Raw genomic sequence first — 18,274 nt, 5'->3', positions numbered from 1 at the left:
TGCTGCTAAGAGCATGCCACATCAACTTGTGCCAGACATCAGTGATGCTACTTGTGCTACCATGCCACCATAAAACTTGAAACAGTAGCAATATCTAATTAGGTTTTCAGCAAAAATGACTGCCAGAGAGCATGTCAGGAACCAGTTGTAAAGTTACATGAAGAAAAAAGAGTATAGCAATTTATCTCAGGCAACGAAGGAGAAATTACTGAGGAAAGCTTGATCACAATATCGGAGAACAGATTAGATCTAGTAGAGAACTTGTCAGAGATGGGTGGATATATATGATTTCAAGGTTAGGAGCATTTGGCCAGAGCCCTGCATTTTAGTTGCATTGGCATGGCAGAATATCTGTTGGCCTGTTGGGTTTATGGAGCTTTTGAAACCCTCCTTGACCATGTGACTGCCTCTCACTAGCTTGAGGAATTAAGCTATCAACTCATGCTGCTTATCCCAGATAACCATTTGCATTATCATCATCAGAACAGAGTATCTTCCTAAAACTTCCAAACTGGAAGTCTCCATTGAAGGAAGGAATAATTTAGTAGATTAGGTAAGAACACTAGGAAGATTCATTTTGAATATGGTACAACTCTCAGAGGATTGAGTAAAACTTCCTATTTGAACAAACCAGAGCTAAGCGCCATGCTCCATGTAAAGAAGTTAGTTTTTATGCGCAGTTGAAACTACAATGTTCGTAGTTAGAAGACCATCTTATATCTTATCATAGGAATCAAGGCATCAAAATATATGGTAGGCTATATAAGATGATAATTCCTATCATCAATCATGATATGATAAGACACATAATGCCACTACTTAGTGTGTTTAGATAATTTGAAAACAAAAATCACATCAACTTCACATATGTTTATAAAGAAGCTAACAATGCTGCAGACATATACAACTAATCATATGGGATCTCCTCTATAGACGGCTACGTTAAGTGTTTCTTATGAAATATTAGATATTTTATTTTTGACGCCCATGCATGGATATATTTACTCTGCAATCATTTGATAAATCTGATCTACCCTTCTAAAAAAATAAAATCAGACCAACTTTTTCGTCATATGACGACTATTTACCTAGCTAAAGATGCTTCATAAACATTTACGATCCTAATTTTTGGACATTTTAGATGTTCTACCACGTCTTATCATTGAATTATTTCTCATTTTGGATACTTGCTTCGTATTCGAACCCCACGAGTTTTTCTTTTACAAGACTGGTCAATACGTTGACTCACCGGAAGATAAAACTCCATCTCATACCATATAATATTTTAAAAAAGGATTATCGGAAAAAATGTAGTAGTACCAGTGAACAGCCTCGTTACAACTTCAACCATCAGCCACCAAAAAATATATACTAACCGAGGCTTAGCGTAGAATACCTAGAGACATGACGTCTATCAGCAAATTTTAATTTGTATGGATATAGAAACAAACCCAAATTCGTTGATCACATAGCTTGATGCATGCGATAGAGATCGATGGTCCAACCATGCATGTGTCTGCGACTACAAATGTTACATAATAAATAGGAAAGATGGATCACCGTTTTGCAAACCAGTACTTGAAAATAATGACACAAACCGCACGTTTATATATCTGGACCTAGCTAGAAGGTCAGGTCCATTTCAACTTATAAATGTATCATCAATAGTATGGTTCAATTGTCTATCAAATTCATGTGCATTGCTAGCTAGCTTGACCTACAAAGCCGTAGTGTTAGGGTTGAGTTCTCTTCGTATCCGAGAGAGAGAGAAATTTTTGGATTACATGTGCTCCAATGACTTGAATGACTTTATATGGATGCTTGAAAGTAGGATAGCTTGGCCTTAAAGCAAAGTTTTTATTCTCAAATTTCTCTGCAAGAGAAGATGCTCATTGATACCAAAAATTAATGTTCGTTCATGCAAAAAAGACTAGCTCTGAACTTCATGCAAAGGATATTTTTATACTCTTTTCAAAATGAAATAATGCGATGGTCATGCTAAAAAGTTTGTTATTGATATTCCCCAATCTAGAAGATATCATATCCATTTTCTTTGATCTGAAGTGACAAAATGAAACAAAGATGTTTGTAGGATGAGATTTTTGCCGATCACATTGGTTGGATAGACTGCTGAATGAAACATGTGCAGTAATCAAGAACTAGAATAAACTTAAGAAATATATAAACAATAAATTTTTATTCTGAATTGTAGATTAAAATCATCCTATCTATTCCTCCTTTCCATTCCCAAGGACTTAGCTTTTAGCCAATCCAGCTCATGATTATTGTGGCTTGTGTCTAACTTTATGTCCGATCGGGGCTAACTTATTTCTAAGAGCCAATTTTTATTAACAAATTCATTCGATCGGGCCGGACATGAAGTCTGATCTAGGTTGGAGGCGGTGTTTCATCATCCCTCATTTTATTTATATTTTTATTTTATTTTATTTTATTTTGGCTTGTAGAGTCATGTTCCTATCATCTTTCCCCATGCTCATCTATTGGCCTCTCATCTCAACTCACACTCCTTAAAATTCCTCTCATTCACGCATGTGGTGATGGAGACCTTTTACTCCAACAAAAAAACGTGACTACAAAGGACATGAGACCCGTGCTCTAGGCCGCTTTCTAACGACACTGGGGAGGTACCAAGCCCATCAACCAAAGGCATTACCCTTTCAGAAATAGTAACACCTAATTATGGCCACCTTTGTAAAAGTCCCTACCTTCTGAAATGAAAGAGATGCCAAACCCTTACCTTAACTGCCCAAATAGAGCATGTGCACCCCTCACACCTTTGCCCACCACCCCCCCTCCACAACTTGTGGCTCATGGTCCTTCCAAAGATCTCAATTCCAGCACGTTTGTGATTTAGATTGATGGTATCAAATACCTGGCAGAGACTGAGGCCAAGTCATTGTAGGACAAGTTCGTTCATGGCTCATGGTGTTCACCGAGCACGTGCTCGATGAGATCGGTCGGCGCAACTACCATGGTAATACCTAATTGTTAGGCTGCTGTCACATATCTAAGTGATCTCTTGGCCAGGCACAAAAATGGCCGACGCTTAAAGGCGGAATTGGGTATGCCGTGAATGGCTAGGTTGGCAGAGGATGCAGTTGGGTGGTGGAAAATGGTTGAGCAAGGGGACATGCGTGAGTGCATGCATGTGCATGCGCGTACAGGTGTGCTTCTTATGCTCATGCCTCAGCTTGTCACGTAGAAAAATATCTTCATGTGTAATTAAGTTTTAGTTGTAGCAATATATAGCTTTAAATTTAGATAATTACATGATTTAATGATCATGTAATTAGTTAGAGATATATAGCATCTATTCTTGTTGTTGTTGTTGTTGTTGTTCTCCTTTATGTTCTCTTTTTTCAGGTTACTAGTTATTATCTTTTTCCTTGATAAGCAATATAAAAAATATATAACCATATAAGCATGAGAATGATAGTGATTATAACAATAACTGGAACTTTTAGAATTCAAAGTGATGCAAGCGTGGACACGAATTGGATTTTCTGCCAAGTTCTTAGCAGCCAATAAAGAGAAAACCCTTCAGTTTCTACATGTGCTTAATTTTGAGGCGGGCTAACAATAAAAATATCGACTTTGCTCGGTATTGGGCGTCTGGCAGAGAGTAGATACAGTGTTCGTTTTTTTTTTTTTTTTTGAGAAGTTAACAACAAATAAACTCTTGCAGATAGGCCATCCTATGTAATACATACCATTGATGGGTATAAGGTTAATTTTAGCAATTGTCAAGAACCGGCAACTTGCTCCAAACATAAAAAAACAAGGATTTTCTTATTTATGCTAACTAGTTCTGTTGCGACCAAGGACTCGTGGCTCGGATGGGTCAACCTCCACTGCTGTATGCATGAGATATTGTTCGCACAGGATCTTGTGATTTTGTCCTTTAAAAAATACTTCACAGGAAAGAGAAGATTCCATTCCATATAAGCCAGACTCTCTTTTGACTGATAATTAATGTGGAACTAATAATATCATCTTTCAACAATATTAGCCCCCAAGTCACAAGAGAATCTGTGTGTGGGCAGGAGATAATTTTCCACAGATGGTACCAATGTTGTGGTCAAGGGTCATAGGTGGATGGATCGGTCTCTGCTCCCATATATATACATGAGATATTGCTTCAGCTTATTATGACATGAGCCTCATGGTTTTGTCTTTTAAAAGGTGCTTTATGAGAGAGAGAATATTTCATCCCATATAAGCCAGGCTCTCCCTCACTTACAACGAACGTGGAACTTATAATGCCGTCCCGCAACAACATTTCTTTAAAGATGTATGTATCAGATAAATATTTCCACTAGAGATTAACCATCACATACCATGATCATAATTAAATCTAACCACTTGTAGACACTATCGATCTCTTAGCTTTTCATTGTTGGACACGAATTTATAACTAGTGAAAACCAAGCATAATCATTATATCTCACTGTCCTTACATTACGAAGCTTAACCATACATAGGTATCTTTGTACAATAACCAAGTACTTAAAGCAACATAGTTTAATACCAAAGGATAGTTACTATCATCAACATTGTCCATGAGCATGATCACGCTTTATTTAATCGCCATTGAAAGACTGCATCGACCAGAAGTCCTCGACAGACCAGAAATTATCACAGGATTCAGTGGAGAATGGAGGAGCAAGAGCAACAGGATTGGTCTCGCGCTGTTGAGTGTAACTCGGCTGTGCCCCACCATCTTCAACACTGTTTGTTTGGCTGGTAGTGGTACTAGCTTCATCAATGAGCATCGCATGCTGGTAGTCGGAGGACTCCCCATGCTTAACCTTCTTTTGAATTCTTGTCCTCCAGTAGTTCTTTATTTCGTTGTCGGTCCTCCCAGGCAGCTGCCTCGCAATTTTGGACCACCTCATTACAAAAAAAAGGAAGATAGATATTATCAGAAATGAGTAGAATTAATTACCTTAAATGCATGGATACATGGTGAAGTGTAAGAAACGGTATGGTGCATGCATGCATTTATGGAAATATTGTCAAAGTGTATCAGAAGGATGGATGATTTTGGGAGCTGGTGCACGCCAGATAATATCTCTCATTTTTAACATGTGACATATTGAGCCATAGAATAGTTGATAGTGGTTCTTCATTATTTTATTGATAATTGTTTGTATACTCTTTTTGATGTCATTTTTAATAGGGGAACATATGTTTAGTTCTCACTCTTTTCAGTTCATAGATTTCAGCATCCAATTACTTTTTTTTTGTGATTTATTTGGAATATATTGAGTTGTTTTCAATGTTTTAGGTTTAGCAATATTATTTATTTGAAACAACTTTTAAATAGAAAAGATCTGAGGTCTACAAATTGAAATGTAAAGTCTCCAAAATTCGATGCTTTAATGATTTTTTTTTTCTTTTCCTTTTGTTGTAATTGCAAAATATAATTTCTAAGACTTGCATAAATAATATACTGATACCTTGTCATGAATTCGGATGCACCTTGATTTATGCAATTTTTTCAATATTATTATCTTATGAGTGCTATAAAGAAACTATATCACGATAGAAATTACGTATAATTAAAGAAAGACAAGGAATAAGAGTTAATTTTTCAAATTAGGTATAATTTTTTTGAAAATGATCATTGTTCTTCAATAAAAAAAAGTGATTCAATATTCCTAAGCTAGCTTCTCTCTTAGAATTTTTTTTGAATGACACAAAAATACCACAGCCACATCCAAGTTCCAAGAGTTAGATATTTTCCATTGTGATAAAAATAGTGAAGTCGTGAAGTGGCTCTTGCCAGTTTCGTTGCGTCCATAATTCCATGCACGTGTACTTTCTAATGAAAGTAGACGGAGGGAGAGATAGAGAGATCACGCATAAATCGTTGAGCAATATTACGATACAAACATCATAATACAAGCAAGTAATTAGTAAACATAGCATTTTGCCCATACTTATGCAGCCATGGCCATGGTTCTAGTTTCTTGTGCACTAATTATTGGGTAATAATATAATACAGACCAGTGATTAATAGTCCTATCGCATCCTGTCCACACATATATTGCCATGGCCATGGTTCTAGCTAGTTCCTTATAAGACCATCGATTCTATCTAAACCAAAGACTTCCACTCTCCCTTTGAACCTAAGCTCACCTATTTCCCCATCTAGCATGGAGTTCCATGATCAGCAACTGCTCCTCCGGCGTGATGTTCCCTCGCCGGACGTCAGGCCGCAGATAGTTCAGCCACCGAAGGCGGCAGCTCTTCCCCGTGCGATTCAAACCTTCACAAGAAGTTAATAACAAAGGAAAGAGAAAAAGAAAAGATGATATAAAGAAGAGCTGCCAAGATCGTGAGAGGAGAAGACAAAGTGGTGATGAGAGAAGACAAGATACCTGCAGACCGAGCGAGGTTGTTCCAAACACCCTCGCCATGGTTTGCTATGTAGTTAATGAGGATGAGGTCTTCCTCCATGGTCCATGGGCCTTTCCGCACCTCAGCCTCTTCGCTGCAGTTTATCCCCTTGTCCATGCTATTCGCTTCTTCCACCATGGGAGGGAGAGAAGAGAGGAGAGAGAGGGGGAGACAGAAAGAAAGAGTGTGAGATAAATAGGAGTTTGGAAAGTGTGGATGGTGAAGAAAGGTAAGAGCTTGTTGTAGGCTTTATAGACGAAATAATGAGAGGTTTGTATTTCTTTACATCATCATTAAAACGTAACAACGTTTAGCTTCCTAAGAGGACTAGATTTATCTTTTCTTAATCCAGGTAAAAGATGTATTTCTTCTTTTTCTTCTTTTTTTTTTTTTTCCAATGTAAAGTTGTAATGGTTTCTACATTCAAGCAATGCTTCGTCACTCGTCATGTGGCAACACAAGTGCTTCCATGAGTTTATAATATATATCCATTTCCAATATTCTGCCAAACTGCTATTAAGGAGCAAGACCATCTTTAAATGTTATTATCACTCAGTTTGGCACTGAAACTTGAGCTTAAGTTTTTAACCATTGAACCAAGTTAGGTACAGAGTTATATATATATATATATATTATATATATATATAACGACTAGGGACGTACGCTACAGGCGATAGGACTGGCTGTGGTACCGTTCTCTTCTGAGAAGCTGAGAAAAGTTGTTCTCGAAGATCATGGCGCTTGAAACTTTGATCAGTGGATACAGAAAAAAGTTGTTCTCGAAGATCATGGCGCTTGGAACTTTGATCAGTGGATGACAGCTAGACACTGTCGTATTGGACGGCTTGTGTCACTATTCAATAAACATCCACGAATCTTCCATTCGTGCACATAGCTAGTTCCATGCCAGTGTGCCAACCATCCTATATATTTTCTCTTGTGAACTACCATGCTACTTCTAGGATTGGAAATGGAAAATCTTACACAGCTTCTAGACATACATGGCATATGATTCTTTCTTCAAATTAATGCATTCGATCCATCCGTCATTGATCTTTCTCCGTCGTGGCACCGTGCACAAGTTTTACATGTTAGCTTTGAGAATACAGTCGGATTAGGCACCGCCTAGGATTCAAACTTGGGACCTCTACGCTGAAAAAAGTGGTACCAACCGATGGAACCAAGTCCTTTTGAGTGGCTTTAGACACCAATTTAAAGTCTACACATAAAGTGTTATTCGTGTGTTTTAAAGGTAGTGTTATGCCTGAGACAACTAGTATCTCTTTTGGCCCATGGATGGTATCACTCATACAAAGGTGACAATATATCCTAGAGTGATCCCTTAATATAAGCGAATAAGATGGTGACAGGAACAACAAGTAAATCGAGCATTTCACCTAGAAATTTCAAGTTTATTTTATTTTTAAATGGGTGGCTGGGAGAGGTTTTTGCGCAGTGGAAGCTTCTCTATTCACCTCGTACGTACGTTGGAGAGAGAAAAAGTTGATCACTCTAGGAGATATCCATCAACGTGGCAACTATTAGCAGAGCTCGTGCAAGGTTCGTGGCATACCTTCACTCACCGATCATCATTAGCTTGCATATGGACGTCTCTCTTAATTCGCTATTGCTGTACAAGATGGTGGTTGTTGACATAAGAACAAGAACAAGTTGACGGCAAAACCCTGTCGTCTTATGCCGTCGCTTCGAATGTGATAAGTTTCACTTGGTCTATGATAAGTGGGGAGGACTAGAATTATGTTAAAGCTTGGTCAAAGTGTTGGTGGACGCGGTTTGCCGAATAAATGACAAAGTTATGCGGCCAGCAAGGATGCAACGTAGTTTGAAGGAGATATGAAGCATGGTGGATGATGAGTCTCTTTGCTAAGTCAATGCTTTGGCATGTAGGGATGGCAAACTGAGGAAGAAAGCACTAATAAAAATGGCTTTGAGAACTTAGTTTTCCTAGTGAGATATTAGGGCTTAGTGTTCAGAATTTTACGAAGGAGTTCATACATACTATATATGGTTCTTGAACCCAAAACAAGGCCCGGCGAAGCTCAAGTTTGAAGTATTGGCATTGGGAGAGTTAGTAGTTCTCCAATGATAACGTTTGAAGACCTAAGCATGCGGATTGGTGGACTGGGTCACCCACCTCGATTTATTACCTAAAAAATCTTTACGGGTTGGGTCAACTCGAAACCCTTAAATTCCAAAAAGCTGTGCAACCCCTGTTCTGGAATTTGGTCGCTCAGTTTGCTCGAGTCGCACCGTTTCAACCCATCCAGATTAACCACTTTCAAGGTGCTTCAAAACTAAACAAATAAATAGAATTTACCCCTATTTTCCTTTTTTTATTCTTAAGGAGTAGAGTTTAAGCTTTGTCCTAGTGAAAGTTGTCATCTCAATGTTCCCAACTCCCTTTGTTGTTATCGCCACGACGCCATCTCAGATTAATTATACTTTCTTTCCCAACTCCCTTTGTTGTTATCGCCACGACGCCATCTCAGGTTAATTATACTTTCTTTTGGGTGACATGCTACATAAATAATTGATGGAGTTATTACATATTTTCCATATTTTATTTTTCATTATTTTTAAATATTTAATTTGCTCACGGTTGAACTACTGATGTCTGACCTAGGCACCAAAATAGGTCCACATCCGGTAAAGTTTCATGCATTAACTAACAACAACCACTATTGGGCTTGGTATTGGGATAACTTTGGATCGGGCTAGGGTTCTGCTTGAAGTTTTTCGCCCCCCGGCCCCAAAATTTTGCTCCCTATTTGACCCAATCACTACAACAAAAATGCTAAAAGACGACGCTATTAAGGTTATTTTACGACGCTTATTAGCGTCGTAAATAACGTTTACGACGCTTCAAAAAGCGTCGCAAAAGCGTCGTCTATGTAAGAGTGGAGGCGAATAACGCCGACACTTTTTAAAACCGTCGTTATTTTTTAACGACGCTTTAAAGCGTCGTAAAAGTCAATTATAACGGCACTTTTTAGCGTCGTTAATGACAACGCGTCCTCCACTCTACCAAGACGCTTTTTGAAGCGTCGGCTGTTAACTCTTTAGCGACGCTTATAAGCATCGTTAAAGATGTTTTAACGACGCTTATAAGCATCGTTAAAGATTTTGGTAACGACGCTTTAAAATGTCGTAAAATTAATTATAACGGCGCTTTTTAGCGTCGTTAATGACTCCACGTCCTCCACTATACCAAGACGCTTTTCGAAGCGTCGGCTTTTTTATCTTTAACGACGCTTATAAGCGTCGTTAAAATTTTTTTAACGACGCTTATAAGCGTTGTTAAAGGTCTTAAAAGAAAAAAAAATACAGATTTTATATACAAAAAAAAAGAAAACATACATTCCTGTACAAAATTATATCAATTATTCAAACATAAATCTGTACAATCACCACCATTCACACATGTACAATCACCATCATTCACACCAAAAGCAAACTTAAATAGCAAATTTAACCAAACCAAAAGATATTATTTTATATAAATAAAAATAAAGTACTAATCATCCATTACAATCATGAGTAATATAAATAAATATAAGAATACAATAAAAACAAAATAATGTCAACCCGCAAGCGGATGGTCGTCGCTGTCTCCACGTGACGTGCCGCTGTCTCGACGGGTGCCTGATGTACTGGAGCCTACAAGAAACATATCAAAAGCATGATTTGCATATCTATAAATAAAAATATATAAATCATTAAATTAATATAAAAATATATATTTAATAATATGTGTTTACTTGAGATGGGCCATACATCTCTAATAAAGATGTAAGTCGATCAATCTGTCCCCTCATGGCCTGCATCTCGGCACGGTTCTGTCGCATCTCCTCCATCTCAGCGGCACGACTCTGTCTAATCTCCTGTATCTCCGCCTCGAGTCTGCGAACGCGTGAATCCTGAGCATCTGCTGCAGCATGCTGCGTATATCTACTAACCTCAGATAACTGAGTGGAGGTGACTCCTACTCCATAACCCCTCACTCGGCCATAGCACTATGGTCCCATCAAATCTGTGAACACCTCGGCCTCGATACGGCTCTGCTGCGTAGATGCTGCGGACTCATCGTCACGCTCCGCAATAAGAGATGTAGCCCTTTCCTGTATTTATTTTGAAAACAAGAGTTATACATTAATAGCTAACAAAATTAAATTAAAATTATTGTAAAAAATAGAATATTAATAATGCCGTACATATAAATCTCTCGACTCATCTCGAACAAAAGTACCATCCTGATAAGTATGAGTCATCCGGTAAAACTTCACTTGACCGGATTCCCTCCCATGCTCATCCACCTACACAAATAATTTCAATTTTAAGCAAACAGTTATAATAATTTAAAAAAATATATGAGTATCATGATACAGACATGGTCCACGATACATAATGATATTAGTTATATAAATATTTCAACATAAAAATTAAAAGTTAATTATGAAAGTTTAAGGAACATACAAACTCCTGTCGGAGTCGTGCATAACTCTTCGACCCCGATGTATGAGGAACAGACTGAGCTGCTCGTGCAGCTCTACCAATAGCAGAATAAGTCTGTAAAATAAAGTAAAGAACTTATTATATGTATAATATATAATAAAAATCAATATTTTTATAAAATATTTAGAAAAAAAAGATAATGAGCAGATAATATACCTGTGCCCTCTCGGAGAACCAATAATGAACCAACTCCATCCACTGATGAGGGGGTACATCAGGAGGACAATTCCTAGCAACCTCCTCCTTTGTCATACCCTGTCTCATATAGTCCTTCTTCAATTGTGCTCTATATTCTTTCCATTTGCGGTTGAGAGACTTCATTACAAAATCATGAGTGGATGGAGGGAGAACAAACTTGCTCTATAAAAAAAAAAGTTAAATAAAATAAATTATATAAGTGATTAACAATTAATATACAGTATGAACATCAATTCATTACCTCTATAACTCGGAGGAGCTCAACTTTGTACGTTGGAAGCATGTCATTCCATTTTGCATAGCCCAACGGACATAGCTGAGACCTCCGAGCAACAGTCCCCAAAAATGAAGTCAATAAGCAGGCAGCTTTCTTAATTGGCTGACCTAGCTGATTGCACTCCACAATAATTCTCTCGCCCTCACGCATCTGCCACACATCTTGTACTACTGTGGGTCCGCGTCTGGGGCGTACTCTCCTGGATCCGTCTGTAAAAAATATATAAAAGTAACTATATCATAAATATATATAAAATAAAATAAAAATAAAATTACATGAAAGATAATATATACCCTGCACGTGTATCTCATCATCTAGCTGATGAACAGGAGGATCGTGCTGTGCTGATGATGAAGGACAGGGCTCAGAATGATGTGCAGCTGAACTGGCCTCAGGCTGCTGTGCTGAAGAAGACGTACCGACCTCTGTCTGTGAAAACTGGAACTGCACACCAGCATATCATCCCCTGCGACGCATGATGTCACCTAGCATTTATATAAATAAAAGGTAGAATCAGTTAATATATGGAATAAAATAATATAATAATTAATGTAAAATATATACATCATAAATAATTATTACCAGTAACAATCAAGCAGTAGTGTTTCCTTCAAATTCTGTTCTAACCAACGTCATCGTAGCATTTAAATCATCAGCTGGTACAAAATTGTAGGACATACATTGTGTATAAGTGTCATCGTCATCATCCTCCACTTGGTTTCCCATATCATATAAGTCTCTAGGTTTTGTTTTGATGACAGTAAATCAATCCTTATCTTTTGCGTCATGTACATAAAATACTTGACGAGCTTGAGATGAAAAAATGAATGGGTCATCCTTCAAAAACGCACCAGTGTGTATCAACCTTGAAAAATTTACAAGTGTAAATCCATTTACATCTTGTTTCAAACCCCTTGGTGAGTTTATGTCTATCCAATCACATCTAAACAATACTACTTTAAATTTTTCATAATAATCCAACTCATAGATATCTTTAAGTGCACCATAATAGGATTTTCCATCCGCTTCTACCATAACACCACTATTCTGTATTTTTTTAAATTTCTTCCGTTCTCTAGTATGAAATTTAAAGCTATTAATTATGAAACAGTTATATGTATTCACAATCTTGTTAGGTCCTCGAGCAAGAGCTATTAGTTTATCTGAATTATTTATCTTCATCATCTTTGATACCTAAAAAAAAATGATACGACGAAGTGCTGTTGAGTTATCTGATATTAAATATGTATCAAAAATTAATGTATCCCATAATTAAATATAAATCACACCTGATTCGAAAGCCACATAAGGAATAACTCGACCAACCATCGCTGTTCAATCCTTGCATTAGGACGAATGTTATGATTGGCTCGTTTCTGATAAATTAAAAATTCATTGCATAAAATATAAATATATCATTTAGAATATTACATCTAATATAAAATTTAAATTTTTATGTCATGCCTTATGATGGGTATGAAATACCCACAGCCAAAGTCCTCAGCAGAATCAGCTCCAGGAGGACTCCACCCGGACTCCTACGGGAACCGGGCTACGATCGCAACATCAACTCCAGGAGGACTTCGTCCGGACTCCTACGGGAGCCGGACTCCGCCGACAACTTCAACCGCAAGTAGACTCCGCCCGAACTCCTACGGGAGCCGGGCTCCGTCCTCAACATCAACTGCCGGTAAGCCTTGTCCGGACTTCTACGGGAGCCGGACTTCGCCTTTGACTTTAATTGCAGGAAGACTCCGCCCGGACTCCTACAGGAGCCGGGCTTCGTCCTCGACTCCAACGGCTGCAGACAGACTTCGTCCGGACTCCTATGGGAGCCAGACTCCGCCGACAACTTCAACCGCAAGTAGACTCCGTCCGAACTCCTACGGGAGCCGGGCTCCGTCCTCAACATCAACTGCCGGTAAGCCTTGTCCGGATTCCTACGGGAGCCGGACTTCGCCTTTGACTTTAATTGCAGGAAGACTCCGCCCGGACTCTTACGGGAGCCGGGCTTCGTCCTCGACTCCAACGGCTGCAGACAGACTTCGTCCGGACTCCTACGGGAGCCGGACTCAACCGACAACTTCAACCGCAAGTAGACTCCGCCCGAACTCCTACGGGAGCCGGGCTCCATCCTCAACATCAACTGCCGGTAAGCCTTGTCCGGACTCCTACGGGAGCCGGACTTCGCCTTTGACTTTAATTGCAGGAAGACTCTGCCCGGACTCCTACGGGAGCCGGGCTTCGTCCTCAACTCCAACGGCCGCAGACAGACTTCGTCCGAACTCCTACGGGAGCCGGACTCCGCCGATAACTTCAACCGTAAGTAGACTCCGCCCGAACTCCTACGGGAGCCGGGCTCCGTCCTCAACATCAACTGCCGGTAAGCCTTGTCCGGACTCCTACGGGAGCCGGACTTCGCCTTTAACTTTAATTGCAGGAAGACTCCGCCCGGACTCCTACGGGAGCCGGGCTTCGTCCTCGACTCCAACGGCTGCAGACAGACTTCGTCCGGACTCCTACGGGAGCCGGACTCCACCGACAACTTCAACCGCAAGTAGACTCCGCCCGAACTCCTACGGGAGCCGGGCTCCGTCCTCAACATCAACCGCCGGTAAGCCTTGTCCGGACTCCTACGGGAGCCGGACTTCACCTTTGACTTTAATTGCAGGAATACTCCGCCCGGACTCCTACGGGAGCCGGGCTGAATCCTCGACTCCAACGGCTGCAGACAGACTTCGTCCAGACTCCTACGGGAGCCAGACTCCGCCGACAACTTCAACCGCAAGTAGACTCCGCCCGAACTCCTACGGGAGCCGGGCTCCGTCCTCAACATCAACTGCCGGTAAGCCTTGTCCGGACTCCTACAGAAGCCGGACTTCGCCTTTGACTTTAATTGCAGGAAGACTCCGCCCGGACTCCTACGGGAGCCGGGCTTCGTCCTCGACTCCAACGGCTGCAGACAGACTTCGTCCGGACTCCTACGGGAGCCGGACTCCACCGACAACTTCAACCGCAAGTAGACTCCGTCCGAACTCCTACGGGAGCCGGGCTCCGTCCTCAACATCAACTGCCGGTAAGCCTTGTCCGGACTCCTACGGGAGCCGGACTTCACCTTTGACTTTAATTGCAGGAAGACTCCGCCCGGACTCCTACGGGAGCCGGACTTCATCCTCGACTCCAACGGCTGCAGACAGACTTCGTCCGGACTCCTACGGGAGCCGGACTCCGCCGACAACTTCAACCGCAAGTAGACTCCGTTCGGACTCCTACGGGAGCCGGACTTCGCACCTGATTTTGATTGCAGGGGACTCCGCCCGAACTCCTACGGGAGCCGGGCTCCGCCCGCGACTTCAACTCCGAGAGGACTCCGCCTGGACTCCCACGGGAGCCGGACTCTGTCCACGACAACAACCTCAAGAGGGACTCCGCCCGGACTCCTACGGGAGCCGAGCTCCATCGCCAACTTCAACTGCCGGTAAGATCCGTCCGGACTCCTACGGGAGCCAGACTTCGCACCTGATTTTAATTGCAGGGGACTCCGCCCGGACTCCTACGGGAGCCGGGCTCCGCCCGCGACTTCAACTCCGAGAGGACTCCTCCCGGACTCCCACGGGAGCCGGACTCCGCCCACGACACCAACCTCAAGAGGGACTCCGCTCGGACTCCCACGGGAGCCGGGCTCCGTCGCCAACTTCGACTGCCGGTAAGATCCGTCCGGACTCCTACGGGAGCCGGACTTTGCACCTGACTTTAATTGCAGGGGACTCCGCCCGGACTCCTATGGGAGCCGGGCCCCGCCCGTGACTTCAACTCTGAGAGGACTCCGTCCGGACTCCCACGGGAGCCGGACTCTACCCACGACTCCAACCTCAAGGGGGACTCCGCCCGGACTCCCACGGGAGCCGGACTCCGTCGCCAACTTCGACTGCCGGTAAGATCCGTCCGGACTCCTACGGGAGCCGGACTTCGCACCTGATTTTGATTGCAGGGGACTCCGCCCGGACTCCTACGGGAGCCGGGCTCCGCCCGCAACTTCAACTCCGAGAGGACTCCGCTCGGACTCCCACGGGAGCCGGGCTCCGCCCACGACTCCAACCGCAAGGAGGACTCCGCCCGGACTCCTATGGGAGCCAGACTCCGTCATCAGCTCCGATCGCTGCCGAACTTCAGCCGACGGATCTGCACTCCCAGGCAGGCCACAATAACGGCCACGATCCTGCTCCACTTTCTGCGGCAGATTCCGCGCAGCTCCATCACTCCCTGACAGGCCGCAGTAACGGTCACAGCACTGCTCTGCTTCCTACGACGGATCTCGCGCAGCTCCACTACTCTCTGGCAGGCCACAATAACGGTCACGATCCTGCTCCACTTCCTACGATGGATACCGCGCGATTCTCCCATCCGCTGGCAAGTCGCGATAACAGACGTCGCTCCACTTCCTGCGGCAGACTCCACGTGGCATACCTCGGTGATAGCCATGGGTCCACTCCACTACTCTTCGCAGCAAACTCCATCTGACCCTGGGCAGCCCACTGCCAGACGGTTACAGATGTCACTATCAGGCTACTGCCCCCTCCGTCTATAAAAGAGGGCTCCAGATACGTTATTCAATAAGCTCTCATCTTTCATCTAAAAACTCTGCTAAATTCTCTGTTCGAGCATTCCATTCTTGTTGAGGCAGAGAACTGACTTGAGCGTCGGAGGATCTTGCCGGAGCAACCCCACCTCCGGTTTAGACTTTCTTTGCAGGTCCCGGTGGCGACCGCGACTTCCTCGACTCCAGCTTCTCCGGTGCAAGCGGATTTTTGCACCAACAGGATTGGCGCTAGAGGAAGGGGGCTGTGTCTTCGCAGTATCCTTGTTCTTGAAGGAGTGTTCAACGGAGCCGCCCCCGATCGTCTCCTCCGACACCCACTCCTTGTTCCCCCATGGGATCCATACTTGATGCCTCCTCGCAAGGCATCCACGCGACGGTCCACGGCCTCCGCGGCCAGATCCCAGGCTCCGGCCTCCCCTCCTGTTTCTCAACCTCCTCCTCCTCCTCCGACGGCGGCGGTCGACGCGGAGCAGTTTGACCTGCTGGCGCAGCAGGTCAGAGGCCTCACCGAAGCTGTGCAAGCTATGCAGCAGCAGCAGCCGCAGGCATCGGTACGCCCGGAGAGGGCATCCCCGGAACACCAGAATCCGACGGTGGGGCGGGCCACCTGGGCCAGCCGCCCCATCCTTCCTGGGAAAATGAACCCGAGGGTAGAGAGACCTCAATCAGACCACGACTCCACCCCTAGAAGATCCCTGCCCCCGTTCTGCCAGAGGACCCTCGAGACTCGAAGTCGAGAGGATTTTCTGGACCGGAGGCTCCAGGAGATGAACCGGCGGATCGAAGAACTCCGCCATGCACCCCCCACTTATGGTGAGGATATTTGTACTGACTCTCCCTTCTCTCAAATGATCATGCAGGAACCGATCCCGCCAAACTTCAAGCTTCCCCAGTTCGAAAGCTACGACGGGACTTCGAACCCGGTTGATCATCTGGAGGCCTTCCGGATGATGATGCTGCTTCACGATGCTCCTGATGCCATTTTATGCCAGGCCTTCCCGTCCACCTTGAAGGGAGTGGCGAGGAACTGGTACTCGGCTTTGAAACCGGGTACCATCTTTTCCTTCGACCAAATGAGCCACCAATTTGTGGCCCATTTTGTCAGCAGCCGGCGCCCCCGGAAGGGTTCGGAGTCTCTCATCAACATCAAGCAAAGGGAAGGGGAGTCCATTCGGGCCTACATCAACCGCTTCAACATCGCGGCGCTGGAGGTCCGGAACTTAGACCAATCAGTCGCAATGGCCACCCTGAAGGGTGGCCTTCAGAAGAATGATCTTTTGTTCTCCCTGGAGAAGAAGTATCCCAGGGATTTTGCTGATTTGCTGGCCCGGGCCGAAGGATACGCCCGAGCGGAAGAAGCCTTCAAAATGAAGGATGAAGAGACGATGAGGGAGCGGCAAGCGGGAGACTCGAGTAAGCCCGCAATTGAAAAAAGGCCAAAGGAAGCCCGGCTGCGTTCTCGATCCCCTCCTGGGCATAAGCGTGCCCATACTCCACCCCGGGCGCGCAGGCAGAGAAGCCCGGATCGTGGGGTTCGGAGGGGTTCCCCACCAGGGAGATTCCGCAACTACGCCCCCCTCAACGCCTCGAAGGCCCAGGTATTGATGGAGGTCAGGGAGCAGCTCCCTAGGCCGGAGAGGATGCGCACACACCCTGAAAGCGCAATCCCAACAAGTTCTGCCTCTACCACCGCGACCACGGCCACGACACAGAGGAATGCATCCAGCTTCGGGACGAGATCGAGGAGCTCATTCGGCGAGGTCGACTCGACAGGTTCATCCGATGCAGGCCTGAGGGTAGAGGAGATCGGCCAAGGACCCTTCCGCAGCCTGAACTGCCAAGAAGGGAGGAGCAACCCGGGGACCGGCCTCCCATCGAGACCATCGACTCCATCACCGGAGGGCCTCAAGAAGGAGCGGACCACCCGTGACCGTGAAACTTGAAAAATCTGTAAATGTATCACTTACGATTTCACCTTGAATCTAAATTTCTTTCTACTTGACGTACTCTTCCCATCTGGCGTGGATTTATTACGACTGGATATGACCCCTCCAAATGTTTGAAACAAAGTTATGTTAGGAACGGGGGAGAACCCCGTCCTAACGTACCTAAAATGAAAGTCCGGCTATCTCGAAATCGGATTGGGGGAGAGGCCTTACAACGCCCTAATGTGCCCCCACAGCCATGTCAGGAACAGGAGGAGAACCTCGTCCTGACATGAGCAAAGTCGAAGGCCCGGTTCT

The 18,274-nt window shown here is 43.9% G+C and overlaps 1 protein-coding gene and 1 long non-coding RNA gene across 2 annotated transcripts; both read right to left on the bottom strand.

The window, feature by feature from the left end:
* Positions 1-4,428: 4,428 nt before the first annotated feature.
* Positions 4,429-6,653, bottom strand: LOC105047159 (MYB-like transcription factor EOBII). Its single transcript, XM_010925966.2, has 3 exons — positions 6,405-6,653; positions 6,163-6,292; positions 4,429-4,911 (listed from the first exon to the last, which is right to left on the bottom strand). Exons 1-3 carry the CDS (start codon positions 6,559-6,561, stop codon positions 4,602-4,604), a joined length of 597 nt encoding a protein of 198 aa, XP_010924268.1. The 5' UTR covers positions 6,562-6,653; the 3' UTR covers positions 4,429-4,601.
* Positions 6,654-10,724: 4,071 nt separating this feature from the next.
* Positions 10,725-11,639, bottom strand: LOC140858385 (uncharacterized). The gene is made up of 3 exons (XR_012141936.1): positions 11,396-11,639; positions 10,918-11,316; positions 10,725-10,757 (listed from the first exon to the last, which is right to left on the bottom strand). It is a non-coding gene; the product is annotated as an uncharacterized lncRNA (long non-coding RNA).
* Between the last annotated feature and the right edge of the window lie 6,635 nt (positions 11,640-18,274).

Source organism: Elaeis guineensis, chromosome 6 (genome assembly GCF_000442705.2).
Source record: "Elaeis guineensis isolate ETL-2024a chromosome 6, EG11, whole genome shotgun sequence".
In the NCBI taxonomy this organism is placed as follows: Eukaryota; Viridiplantae; Streptophyta; class Magnoliopsida; order Arecales; family Arecaceae; genus Elaeis; species Elaeis guineensis.
This window is presented reverse-complemented; position numbering and strand designations above follow the sequence as displayed.

Bases quoted from the DNA above. Each gene is read 5' to 3' on its own strand.
- LOC105047159 (XM_010925966.2), bottom strand. From the start codon at position 6,561: ATGGTGGAAGAAGCGAATAGCATGGACAAGGGGATAAACTGCAGCGAA. The intron at 6,293-6,404 runs GTATCTTGTCTT...CTTCTTGTGAAG, and splicing joins CAACCTCGCTCGGTCTGCAG to GTTTGAATCGCACGGGGAAG. The intron at 4,912-6,162 runs GTGAGCTTAGGT...TTTTGTAATGAG, and splicing joins CATGCTAGATGGGGAAATAG to GTGGTCCAAAATTGCGAGGC.